The 13,602-nt window shown below is 35.9% G+C and overlaps 2 protein-coding genes across 4 annotated transcripts in view; one reads left to right on the plus strand and one right to left on the minus strand.

The window, feature by feature from the left end:
- Nucleotides 1-13,420, plus strand: part of VRK2 (VRK serine/threonine kinase 2) — a 117,153-nt gene extending 103,733 nt beyond the window's left edge. Inside the window, exon 13 of the mRNA XM_080814303.1 lies at nucleotides 13,086-13,420. Within this exon, the coding sequence (XP_080670429.1) occupies nucleotides 13,086-13,391 (306 nt within the window). The 3' untranslated portion in view covers nucleotides 13,392-13,420. The remainder of the gene's footprint in view (nucleotides 1-13,085) is intronic.
- The window catches only part of FANCL (FA complementation group L), a 91,468-nt gene continuing 90,026 nt past the window's right edge, over nucleotides 12,161-13,602 (minus strand). For all 3 annotated transcript variants that reach the window (XM_080814305.1, XM_080814304.1, XM_080814306.1), the window contains one exon: nucleotides 12,161-13,498. In XM_080814305.1, the coding sequence (XP_080670431.1) occupies nucleotides 13,463-13,498 (36 nt within the window). In that variant the 3' untranslated portion in view covers nucleotides 12,161-13,462. The remainder of the gene's footprint in view (nucleotides 13,499-13,602) is intronic.

Raw genomic sequence — 13,602 nt, forward strand, 5'->3', positions numbered from 1 at the left:
TGCAGTTATAGTTCCCATTTATAAAATTACAATACTGCTTGGTGACAAAATTTTGAGATTCTTGAGGGTTCTTTTTCAACCATTACTGTCTACCAGAATCACTTATGTATGGAGGTAGGGAGGGACTATAAAAATACTGATGCCCAGGTTCTAAGCAAAGACTTTGATTTATTTTCATTGGGATAGCATTGTGATACATGTATACAGATTTGATCATTCCAGAAAGCTTTGTTCTCTTTCTCAGTTAGGCCTCTTCCCCCAGACAACCACTGTTCTGATTTTCATTACTAGGCTAGTTTGGCTTCTTCTAGAAAGTCACATACCATATAGTCACACAGTATAAACTCTTGTGTCTGGCTTTTTTCACTCAGCATGTATTTTTTTTTTTTAAGATTTTATTTATTTATTTGACAGAGATCACAAGTAGGCAGAGAGGCAGGCAGAGAGAGAGAGGGAGGCAGGCCTCCCGCTGAGCAGAGAGCCTGACGCAGGGCTCGATCCCAGGACCCTGGGATCATGACCTGAGTCAAAGGCAGAGGCCCCAACCCACTGAGCCACCCAGGCACTCCTCAGCATGTATTTTTGAAGTTCATCCATACTGCTGCATATATTAGTCATTTCTTCTTTTTCTTGTTGAGTAATACTCCATTGTGGAACTACATCATAATTCATATATCCAGTCTCCCATTAATAACTGGGCTGCCCCTGGCTCTAGTCACCATGAATAATAGCTTTGTGTCACAAGTCCTTCTATGGATACATTTTGTTTGTCCTGAGAAGTGGAACTGCTATTTCATAGGGCAGATGTATGTTCACCTTAATAAAAAGTTGACAAATACTTCCATTTTATACTCCCACCAGTAATCACAGATCCTCCCCAACATTCGCTGTTGGCCTTTCTAATTTTAGCCATTCCAACATTTATGTATTAGTATCTCTGTTGATTCCAGTTATGTACCTGATAATTAGTATCTGTGGGCACTTTTTCATGTGCTCACTGCCCATCCTGTATCTTCTTTCATGAAATGTCTTGATCCATTTTTATGTGGATGATTGTCTCTTTATTACTGAGTTGTAGGTATTCTTTATACATCTATACTATGGATATGTTCTAGTGTGTAGCCTATCATTTATTTAACAGTGTCTTCAGTGAGCAAAAACTGTGTTATTTTTCTTGGAAGTTTAATTTATCTTTTTTTTTTTTTCTGTAAAGAAACCTGAGAAAATTTTGCCTATCTTACAGTCACAGGTTACTATACATTTTTAAAAAGGCTTATAGTTTTAGTTTTCATTTTGAGTCTATGAGCCATGTCAAATCATTCTGGTATATGGTGTAAGGGGTTAAGATTCCTTCTCTTACATTATAGAGAGCCAGCTGTCTCAGCACCATGTGTAAGAAGAGGTTCCTTTTCCTAATTAAGTTTCACTGGAATCTTTTTCAAAAATCCCCTGACATTATAAGTAATGGTCTGTTTCTGGACTCTATTCTCTTCTCTCAATCTCTTTGTCCTTATACCAGAGCTACACTGGATCAATTACTGAAATTAGTAGAAGTCCTTCAACACTTTTCTTCAAGAATGCACTGGCCATTTTAGGTTCTGTCCCTTTCCATAAAATTTAAGAACCCGTTTGTCAACTTCCACTAAAAAGCACAATGGGATTTTGATGGTGACTCTACTCAATCTAAAGATCAGTTTAGGGGCAACACACTGGAGTCTTCGAACGCATGAAACTGATACTCCTCTCCATTTATATAGATCTTTAATTTCTCTCAACAGTGTTCGGTAGTTTTTTCGTGTAGACATCTTACATATTTTCCATTAAAATTATCTCTAAATATTTTAAATTCTATTGTAAATATCATTTTATATATTGACCTTGAATCTTGGGATCTTTCTAAATTCACTTTTTAATTCTAGTAGTTCTTTGATAGATTCTTAGAATTTTCTACATCATCAATCATGTTTGTGAATGGAGTTTTACCTCGTCCTTTCCAACATGTATGCCTTTTATATCTTTTTTTCATGCTTTATCACACCTGCCATGACCTCTAATACTACATCAAGAGTGGGCATTCTTGCTTTGTTCCTGTTCTTTGGTGGAAAATATTCATTCTTTAACCATTAAGTATGATGTTAGCTGTAGGTTTTTTCCTAAATGCCCTTTATCAGGCTGAGGAAATTTCATTGTAGTTTGTTGAAAGAAAACAAAATTTAAGTCATGGATGTATATTAAGTAATTTTTTGGGATCTCCTGATCATATGATTTTTCTCCTTTACTAGTATAAGGAATTACATTGGTTTTTGAATATTAAATCAACCTTTTGTCTCTGGATAAAACCCATTTAGTCATAATGTGTTGTCATACTGAATTTGATTTGCTATTATTCCATTAAGGGGTTTTTCTTATATCTACATTAATGAGAGATCTTGATCTGTAATTTCTTTCCTCATAATATCCTTGGGTGCTTTTGTTTTCAGGTCATTGTATCGGTTGGAGGTGTCTATTTTCATGAAGTGTTTTACTAAGATTTGTCTTTCATAATTGTTTAATACAATTTAGTAAGAAAATCATCTGAGTCTAGAGTTTTGTTGTAGGAAAATTTTTAATTATGAATAATGACATTATTAGATTTTTTCTTCTTGTGTCAATTTTGGTAATATGTATCTTTCAAGGAACTTGTCCATTTCATCTAAGTTGTAAAATTTCTCAGCATTATGTAGTTCATGATACTATTATCCTTTTAACATCTTCAGTATCCATTTTGATGTCCCTTCTTTCATTCTTGATAATGGTAACTTTTTAGTCTCTTTCTTTTTTTGATAGTCTAGCTAGATGCCTATCATTTTTATTGATCATTTCAAAAAACCAGTTTTTGGATTTGTTGATTTATCTACTGTTGATTTTTTTTTTTTCTATTTCACTAATTTCCATTCTTCATCATTTCCTTCCTTTTACTTACTTTAGGTACTCTCTTCTTTCAAGCTTCTTAAGATAAAAGCTAAACTTAAGTCTCTTTTCTAAAATGTATAGTGGGGCACCTGGGTGGCACAGTTAGTTAAGCACCTGACTCTCGGTTTTGGCTCAGGTAGTGATTCTGGCTTCATGGGATTAAGGCCTGTGTTGGGCTCTCTGCTCAGTGTGGAGTTTTCTTTGTGTCTGTGAGTACTTTTGTAAATTAACAGAGTTTGTCCTTTTCTTTTGTACAACCTCACAAAATTTCCTTTTAATCTATCCATATCCATTTAATATAATCATCGTAGTTGAGTTATATCTACAATCTATTTGATTTCTTTTTTGCCGTTTATTCTTTGTCACTTTTTACCTCCCTCCTGCTTTCTTTTGGAGTAATGAAGAATTTGTCTCTCATCTCTTCAATTTTTAAACTTTTGAGGGTTCTTTTTTGGTTTCTGGGCTTTTGTTTTTGTTGTAGTGGGTACTTTAGCTCAGCAGGCTATGGCCTATGGGCCAAATTCAGCAAGCCACCTACTTCTGTAAATAGTTATATTACAACCTAGCCATCCTTATTTGCTAAGTCTCTTACATATTGTCTACAGCTTCTTTCATGCTATAGTGGCAAAGCTGAGTAACTGTCACACAGACTGTCTGCTCCAAAATCCTAAAATATTTACTATCTGCCCTTCAAAGGAGAAGTCTGCAAACCCCAGCTCTAAAACCACTCTAACAGAAATATAATGTAAGCCACATATGTAATTTTAAAGAAACAGGTAAAGTTTACTTTAATAATATACTCTAAACCAATACCCAAAACATTGTAATAAAAATTGAAACATTTTACATTCTTTTTTTTCATAGTAAGTCTTCATAATCTGGTTTGTTTACTAACAGCACACCTTAATTCAGACTAGCCATATTTCAAGTGTTCAAGTCATATGTGGTCAGTGGCTACTATATTAGCATAGCTCTAGAAATTACAATATACATCTTAAACTTAGATACCACAATCTACCTTGATCTAATATACCACTTCATATATAATGTAAGAACCTTGTGAAAACACATTTCCATTTATCCCCTATCCTTGTTGCTATCATTGTCATACATTTCATTTTTATAAAACTAATTAATATGTAATTAATTCCACAATGCAGTTAACTATGGTGCTTTAAAAAATCAGTTTTATTTCAAATTAAAGGAAGAAGAAGAAGTCTTAAATATCCCCATTTGAGTTTACAGTTGGTTCATTTCCCTTCCTCCTGGAAAAATTCCTTTAGGGGCACCCAGGAGGCTCAGTCGGTTAAGTGGGCAATTCTTGGTTTCAACTCAGGTCATGATCTAGGGTCCTGAGATCAAGCCATGTGTCAGACTCCCCACTCACTGGGGAGTCTGCTTGTTTCCCTCTCTGACCCTCCTCCCATTCCTGCTCTTTCTTATTTTCCCTCTAAAATAAATACATAAATCTTTAAAAAAAAAAAAAAAGTTTAACATTTATTGTACTATAGGTTTCCTGGAGACTAGTTCTCACTTCTTACCTGTCTGAAACTATCTTTATTTCACCTTTACTTTTTTTTGGTGTGGGGAGAGGGGGAACTATATTTTACTTCTGAATTTATTAACATTTTAAAGTAATTGCAAAAATAACAGAGAGCTCCCATGTACCCTTCACTCAGCTTCCCCAATGACCATCCTATAACCATAGTATAATTTTCAAAACCAAGAACATACTATTAACTACCTTATTTGGTCATCAGTTTTTACATGCATTTGTGTGTATGTTCCTGTGAAATTTTACTACATGTATAGAGTAACCACCACAATTACTCTACAGAACTGTTCTAGAAAGAAAGTCCTTTACAAAGAAACTTCTGTGTGTTGCTTTATAGGGGCACCTTCCCCCTTATCCTAATCCCTGGAAAGCACTGATTTGTTCTGCATTAGTATATTTGATATCTTCAGCATGTTGTAAAAATCAAATTATAAACTACATAACTTGTTGAGATGGGCTTTATTTCATTCACTGTAATGCTCTAAAGATCCATCTGAGTTTTGCATGTATCATAGTTTAGTTCATCCCTTTTTATTAGTAAGTACATGGTATTGTGGATGTAGTGTTGAACATGTGAGTTTCCACTTTTTTACTTTTCGCCATTTAGTATGTTAGCTATAGATTTTGGTAGGTGTTCTTTATCAAGTTTATAAAGCTCACTTGCATTTCTAGTGTATTAAAGTTACCATGAATGGGTATTGATTTTATCAAATGGTTTTCTGTATCAGTTAATAATACAATCATATGATTTTTCAGCTTTATACTTTCGCCATGGTGGATGACATTTATTAGCGTTTGAATCAAGACACTGAACTAGTCTTTGACTCCCTGAATAAACCCCACAAGGTCATGGTGTATTATTCTTTTCACATGTTGCTGGATTCAATTTGCTAGTATTTTGTTGAGGACTTTTACATTTGTTAATGAGAACTATTGGTATACAGTTTTCTTTTTATTCTATGTCTTTGTCTGGTTTTGGTATCATGGCAATGCTGACCTCATAAAATGAGAAGTCTTCCTTCTATTTTCTGGAAGAGAATGAGTAGAATTGCTGTTCTTTTTGTTTCCCGCTCTCTTTTTTGGAGGTGGGGGTAGAGTTTTTAAAATGTTTGAGAATTCTCCAGTAAAATGATCTGGGCCTAAGGATTTTATTCCTTTTTAACTATGAATTCAGTATTTTTTTTAAAGATTTTATCTATTTATTTGACAGACAGAGATCACAAGTAGGCAGAGAGGCAGGCAGAGAGGGAGAGAGGACGAAGCAGGCTCCCTGCTGAGCAGAGAGCCCAATGCGGGGCTCGATCCCAGGACCCTGAGATCATGACCTGAGCTGAAGGCAGAGGCTTTAAACCACGGAGCCACCCGGGCGCCCCTATGAATTCAATATTAAGAGTGGCCAAACTTCTCTGCAAAAAGCCAGATAGTTAAATATTTAGGTTTTACAGGGTCACATGGTCTCTGTTACAACTATTCATCTGTGCATTGTAGCACAAAAGCATCACGCACAATACATAAATGAGTATCACTGAGTTCCAAGAAAATTTTATGGCATGTAAGTTTGAAATCCACAAAATGTGTTTTCCAACCATTTAAATATATAAAATTCATTCCTAGTTGGTAGCTTTACAAAAACAGGTGGTGGGCTGGATATGACTGTCGACCAGAGTTTACCAACCCTTAATCTATTTCATCTTGAATTAGTTCTGATTATTTGTGGTTTTCTAAGAATTGGTCCATTTTATCTAAGCGGTCATTTTTGTGTAGAAATGTTCATAGTATTCCCTTATTTAACTCCTGTAAATGGCTGTGGAGTCTGTAGAAGTACTTCTTTCTAGATATTGGGAGTTTTTCAATTTTATTGGTGTTTTTCAAAGAATGAGCTTTTTTCTCTTTTTCTATTGTCAGTTTCACTGATTTCTGCTCTTCTTTCCGCTATGGATCTATTTTTCCTAGTTTCTTGAGATGGAGACTTAAGTCTAATTATTGAATTGAGACTTCTCTTTTTTCCTAGGTATTTAATATTATAGATTTCTAGCACTGTTTTAGATATATTCCATATGTTTTGATATATTTTCATTTACTTCAGTATGTTTTTATCTTGGGTCTCTGACCTTTCAGAAAAATGTTTTTAATTTTTTTGAGATTTTATTTATTTGAGAGAGTGAGGGCAAACTGGGAGAGGGACAGGGAGGAGAAGCAGGCTCCCCACTGAGCAAGGAGCCTGATGTGGGGCTTGACCCCAGGACCCTGGGATGACCTGAGCCAAAGGTGGATACTTAACCAGCTGAGCCACCTGGTGTCCCAAAAGAATGTTTTTAAATTTTCAAGTGTTTGTGGAGATTTTCCTATTTTTTCAGCTTGATTCTTCGTTTATTTTCCCTTTTCTTTCTCTAGTTTGTTTTTAACCCTTTCATTATTTCCTACTGTAGTATTTAATGCTATAAATGTCCTGTTAAGTCCTGATTTAACTACATCCCATAAATCCTCATGTATTATATTTTTTAATTTTGTACTTTTTCATGAGACTTCTTTTGATACCTTGGTTATTAGAGCTAAGTGTTTGAAGATTTTTTTTTCCATTTTCTTTGTTACTGATTTCTAATTTATATTATTATCTGAAAATACACTTTCTATACTTTTTAAATTGTTAAGGTTTATTTTATGACCCAGGGTATGATCTGTCTTGCTGAATGTTCCAATGGCAATGGAAAAGAACATGCATTCTTCTGTTTTCAGGTGGAGTTCTCTATATCAGTTAGATCCCATTGGTTTCTGGGGCCAGTTTTTTTCTATAGCTTAACTAGTTATCTCTCTTGTAGTCTGTTAATTGCCTAGAACAGGGTTTTCTACTTAGAAGGATGTGGGGTATTACCTTTTCTTAATGCATGGCAATGATGGGTCAGTAGGCTCCTCTCCACACTATCCCTTGAGTCTCCAAAGCATCTGGCAGGGAGGGAGAAGTACCACCTCAGTTGTTCAGGCTGGAGTTGTTGACAGGTTACTGTCTCATAAATAACCCCAGTGGGAGAGGATACTGCTTTGTTAGTGTGGGGATGGTCTTGCTGACAAGGCTCTGCTTTAGTCTCCTCAGTGGGGAGAGGTAGGTGTGCTCCCTGGTTAGCACAGGGTGGCGATACATGACAGGACTCTACTCCCCACTTTCCACACCACCTCGTGGGAAGTGGGAAGGGTACAGCTTTTCTCATGGTATTCATCTAGAGTACAACAGGTATAGTAAAAGTATTCTGAACTGTATACTTGCCCTCTGGCTGATCCATTGTTTAAAGACAGAAGGCTTTCCTTGGACCTTTTTGGTCTGTGTATATTGCTGTTTCAAACTGTAGACCATATTATAGCCCAGGCTGAGTTAAACAGGCATTAAAAAGGAAGGGGGTTGGAGTGAGACTAGTGGCTGTGTCCTTACTTGTGTAGTAAGGCCCTTATCCAGTCTGCCTTCTGTTCTACAACTTGGAGAAAGTTCTGTTAGTTGCTTTTGTCTAAAACATTTTAGTAGTAATTAGAAGAAGGAATTAAGTTGAATGTACTTACTGTCTTGTCTGGAATTACATGCCCCTCACCTTCACTGTGAAGGGTTAACTGGGTATGGGATTTTTCATTCTGAACTTAAAGATGCTGTTTCCTATCTCATTTGTTTTTTCTAATAAGTTAGCAGTTACTCTTATCATTGACATTCTTGTATGTGTCTCTTCTGGCTGCTTTTAATATTTGCTTCTTTATTTTTGGTTTTCTAGAGATGGCTGTCTTTATGTTTATTCTGCTCTGGGTTCATTGAGCTTTTTTTTTATCTCTGGGTCAGTAATTTTCATCAAACTGGAAAAGCTTCAGCTCTGATTTGTTTCATGCCCTTAATCCCTCTTCTCCTTCTGAGATCCAAATACATGCAAGTTAGAATTCTTTACCTTTTCTCACAGCCCTTTTCTGAGGCTCTGTTTTTTCAATTTAGTCTTTTATCTTGCCGTGCTCCAGTCTGATCCTTTGCCTGGCCTCTAGTTGATTATTAAACCTAACTGGTGGATTTTTAATTTCATGTACTGTATTTTTCCATTCTAGAAGCACTTTGTATTTCTCATTTCTCTGCTGAGTCCCCCAATATGTTCACTAGTTATGTTTAACTTTTCATTTAAGTCCTTGAACATACTTACATAGAGGTTTCATTGTCCTTGTTTGATAATTTTACCATCTGGGTCACATCTATTTCTCTTCTTTTCACATTTTCCTGTTCCCTGTGTGGTAAAGTTTTATTATGAGCTGAATCCTGTGGATGCTAGTCAGTTCTTGAAACTCTACATTTTACTGTATTCTTTTAGAGAATACTGACTTTTGTCCTGGGAGGTATTTATTGGTGGGTCAACTTGAGTCATGTCCTGACTTCCGACCTTTTGGAGGCTGATCTAAGGTAAATACCATCTGAAATTGTAGCCTAAGATCTGGGTTGTTTTCCTTGCTTCAAGAATCACAGCCTTGTTTATTTTCTGTGCCTCATAAGTTGCTTCATATATTTTGTCCAACTTTCTTATATTGCATTTATTTCATGGGCTTTCACAGCAGGAGGGGAGGTCAGATGCCCATTATTCATGGCCAGAACTAAAAGGGGTGTTGGTATTTTTCCTGTCTCTAATTGACTCTGATATGCATTTGAGGCTAGTAACTTGCTCAGAATTCAAGGTTTCTCAGCAGCATCACTACGGACATACAGAGCTGGGTTAAGGAGCTGTCCTGTATGTACACCGTAGCACAAAACTGTCACAGGTTGAGAAACACTACACTAGCAGAGTAGATCACTGCATACCTTAAACCCCTGCAACTGAAAGTGTGCTGAGCCAGCCAGCTGCACTGGCATTACCTGGAGCTTCTCAGAAACACAGACTCTATGGTCTCACTCATGTCAGACCTTCTGAATGAGATCTGCATTTTAACAAGATCCCAAGATGATTTGTACGCTTTTTCTAATGTTTGAAAAACCATGCCATAGATCAGACTTTTTCTTACAGAGCCAGATAGTAAATATTTTAGGTTTACAGCCTAATCTTTGTCAGAACAATTCAACTCCACCACTGCAATATAAAAGCAGCCATAGACAATACATAAACAAATGAGCGGGGCTGTGTTCCAGTCTTTATTCACAGAACAGGCAGCTTGCAACATTTTTACAGCCCATGCCACAGGTTCTTTTCCAAGCAGATCACTCAGTGCGCTGAAGACAACTGGTAGTTAAATCCTTAGGTGAGTGCTTTCCTATTTGATACTAGTTGTTGTCGCTTACAGAGAGACTGGGTACATGGTTTACATAATAGACAATTCTATCTTGAAATTTTAGTAGCTTGACTTCTGTTCTTACCTTGATGGGGTGTCATCCATTTCCACATTTAAGCTATATATAAATGCTGCTGAAGTTAGCTTACCAGTGGCCTCAGCCTTTAAAAATAGACAATTTGATGGCATTCTCTCTTTTTCTTTGTGGAAGAACAATGTTTGAGTCCACAGGCGTAATTTTTTGCACATTTTGCCTTTAGCAAGTAAAGCTGACAAATTTTTTTTTTTTTTTTTTTTTTTTTAGTAGGCTCCATGCCCACATGAGGCTTAAACTCATGACCCTGAGTTCAAGAGTCACATGCTCTACCCTGGGCCAGCCAGGTGCCTCTAAAGCTGACAGAAATTTAGGAAAATTGTGATAGTGTATCTTTATTAGCTCTCAGGTAGTAAAGAGTAATTTAAAGTTACTTATTTGACTCTCAACAGTTTCTTCTAAGTAGAAGAGCTAAAGTGCCTTTAAGACATCTTTTTTGTTATATACCCTATGTAGAAGTAACTTATTTTCTAAAACTCTGTATCCTTAAAGTGACTTTTGTGGGGTAAAAAAGGCTCTTTGAAGAATGGTTGTTTAGAGGTCAAGAAGGTAGCCATCGTGAAGAATGATGGTACTACATCAAATGAAGATTGAAATATTTTGTCTTGTTTATAAATTTCTTCTCTTCCAAGTTACTTGATAAATGGTACAAGGAGAGAGCAGGCCAGGACACTAAAGTAAAGCAGAAACAGAACAATCTCCAACAAGCTGAAAACAGGAAACTGATTCTTGGAGCTTTGGCCAATAGGAATGATGTTAAAAAACATTTAAGAAATTCCTGGAACTTGCATGTATCAGTATCTGTTCAGTCCATAGTGGTTGTTCTGTTCTTGGAGCATTCAAAGAGATATGCCACAGTATCCACCCTGGGGCGGTTTCCTCTGGTTAGAAATAGCCTCTTCCCTTACCCAATATGTGGCGTGTATATTGGGTAAAGGGTGCCATGTCATGACAAATGCTGGGAATCACTATATTATTTTTAAATCTTTTTAAATTTTTTATTGTGGTAAATTTTGCACACATGAAACTTACCTCAACTGTAAGGTTTAGTAGTGCCAAGTATATTCATACTGCTGTACAACAAATCTCCAGAACTTTACATCTTGCAAAACTGAAACTCTAGACCCACTAAATACCAACTCCCCTACACTTTGGCAACTACCTTTTTACTTTGTTATTTTGACTACTTTAAATATTTTGTATTAGTGGAATTATATATGTCCCTTTGTGACTGGCTTATTTTGCTCTGCATAATGCCCTTAAGGTTCATCCATACTGGAGCATGTGGCAGGATTTCCTTTAAGGTTGCATAATATTCCATTATGTTTATACCACACTTAATTTATCCATTCATCTACCAATAGATAATTTGTTTCTCCCTCTTGGCTACTGTAAATAATGCTATGATGGGTGTACAGATATGTCTGCAATAAGCTAAACTGAATTGAATATATACCCAGAAGTAGGATTGCTGGATCATATGATAATCCAACTTTTAATGTTTTGAGGAACCTTTTATATTGTTTCCCTTAATGACGGCACCATTTTATAGTTCTACCAAGAGTACAAAAAGGTTTCCAGACATTTTCACCATTTGTTATTTTCTGTTCTTTGGATAACAGCCATCCTAAAAGAGGTAAGATGATCTCTTACTCTGGTTTCATGCATTATCCAGGTGATGCTGGATGCCCGTGAAGCTGAGCATCTTTTCATATGCTTTTAGAGAACTGTCTATTCAAGTCTTCCTTACATATTCTGGATAGAAGTCCTTTATCAGATAAGTGATTTGCAGAATTTTCTCTCAATCTGTGACTTGTCTTTTAATTTTTTAAAATGATGTCCTTTGAATTTAATATATGACAACTATTTACCTAACCCTAGGACACAAAGATTTTGTTTTTTTCCTAAAATTTTTAGATTCTAGCTATTATATTTAGGTCTAGGTCTACACTTTTTGTATAAAGTGAGGTAGGGGTCTATTTTTTTTTTTTTTAATCTTTCTGCAAGGATGTCCAGTTGTCTCTGCATCCTTGTCAAAGATTATCTGTCCCCACTGAATTGCCTCGATACATTAGTTGGAAACCAATTGCTCATATACTGTCTTGATTTCTCTAGCTTTGTGGTCAGTTTTGAAATGGAAAAGTGTGTCTTTCAACTCTGTTCTTCATCAAGGTTGTTTTAGCTATTTTCAGTCCTTTGCATTTCCAAAGCCTACTAGGATTCTGAATGAGATTGTGCTCAATCCTATAGATGGGTTTGGGGTGGAAATTTTTTTTTTTTTTTTTGCTAGACAGTAATTGCCCTATGCAATCACAGTTCCTGGCTGGAGTTGCTAAGATCTGAGTTCACATATACTAGATCCTTGCCATGGGTCAGCTGCTGATTCTTCCTAAGAAATAGCTGCCTTATGGAATTCCACAAATATCTGATTTTTCCGAGTTTACTCATTATGAAGATATCCTCCTTCCTACTTCCAGAGGTAGACCGCTTGATTGTACTTGCCATATAGTGTGTTCCAAGTCCCTACCAAAGTACAAGGTTAATGTTTATCTTCATGAGACTCTGGCAGAATCTCTTCACAAATTTTGTTGTACGCTTCTAGACATTCCAGCTCAACACTGTATTATTTGTAGAGCCTGCTTGTTTCCTTTTTGGCTAGGAGACTAGAATGAGCATCTTTTCTTGGATCAACTTTCAGGACAAATAAGGATTTTGACCAGCTGTCTTCTCAAGGTCTGTTATTGGAAGACATCATTCTCTGGAGCCTGGGCAGGAGACTGCTCTGAGGACATGGAGCACTGCTCCCACCATCTTGTTCGCTGTCTTGGCTCCCTTGGAATCACTAATTATTAATGACCAAAAAGCTTTCTAATTATGACTGTCTTGCCCATCGAAGATTAAGCCCAGTTTTTTGTCTTGCCAAGAAAATTTAGCTTTCATATTTCATCATATTTTTAGAGGATAAATTACTTATGAGACAGCCTATTTCCTGATTTAAAAGGACCAATCAGTTTAACTAGATTTCAGTTGCTTAATGTGGTAAGTACTTTTGTAAGTTCTTATAATGTAGGATCCAGGACCTAAACTTCTCAGGAAAAATATACAAAAATTTGTTCTTTTTATGTAACATGTTGTATTTAGTATTCTTACAGAATACAAAAATACTAGGATAACTCAAACCTAACAATATACATATTTTTCTTTCTATAGGAAAGCACAAGAAGAAGACAGAAGTACTGTAAGTCTCAAAAAATTCTGAATGAAATAAAAAGTTCTCCACAACAATCCAGCAGTATACAATTCCCAAACTCATTTTATGAATCCTATCAAGATTCTGCCAGTCCAGACATAGTCAATAATTCGAGATCTTCATCTTGGTATACATATACTTCTGCAGCTGGTATGGAGGTAACAGACTTTACTCTTAGTGAAGAGATGAAGGCAGACATGTATTACTATGGCTTCATCATTCTTTTTCTTTTGACTTTAGTATGTCTTGCTTTATATTTTCTATGACGATATCAAATAAAATCCTTTTGATAATTTTTAAAGTTGCCAGTTCTTCATAGAAATGTTACATTCTTATTTCAGGATTTCCTTCCAGACATTTTCAAGGTAATTGGCTTGTAAAAAGAGAATACATTTTAACACAGTAAGTTTGTGGACATTCTAAAAGTAAGATTGCTTTATGCTAGAAAATGGGTGTCATGATACAGTTTGGAAAATA

The sequence above is a fragment of the Martes martes genome (assembly GCF_963455335.1).
Source record: "Martes martes genome assembly, chromosome: 9".
NCBI lineage: Eukaryota > Metazoa > Chordata > Mammalia > Carnivora > Mustelidae > Martes > Martes martes.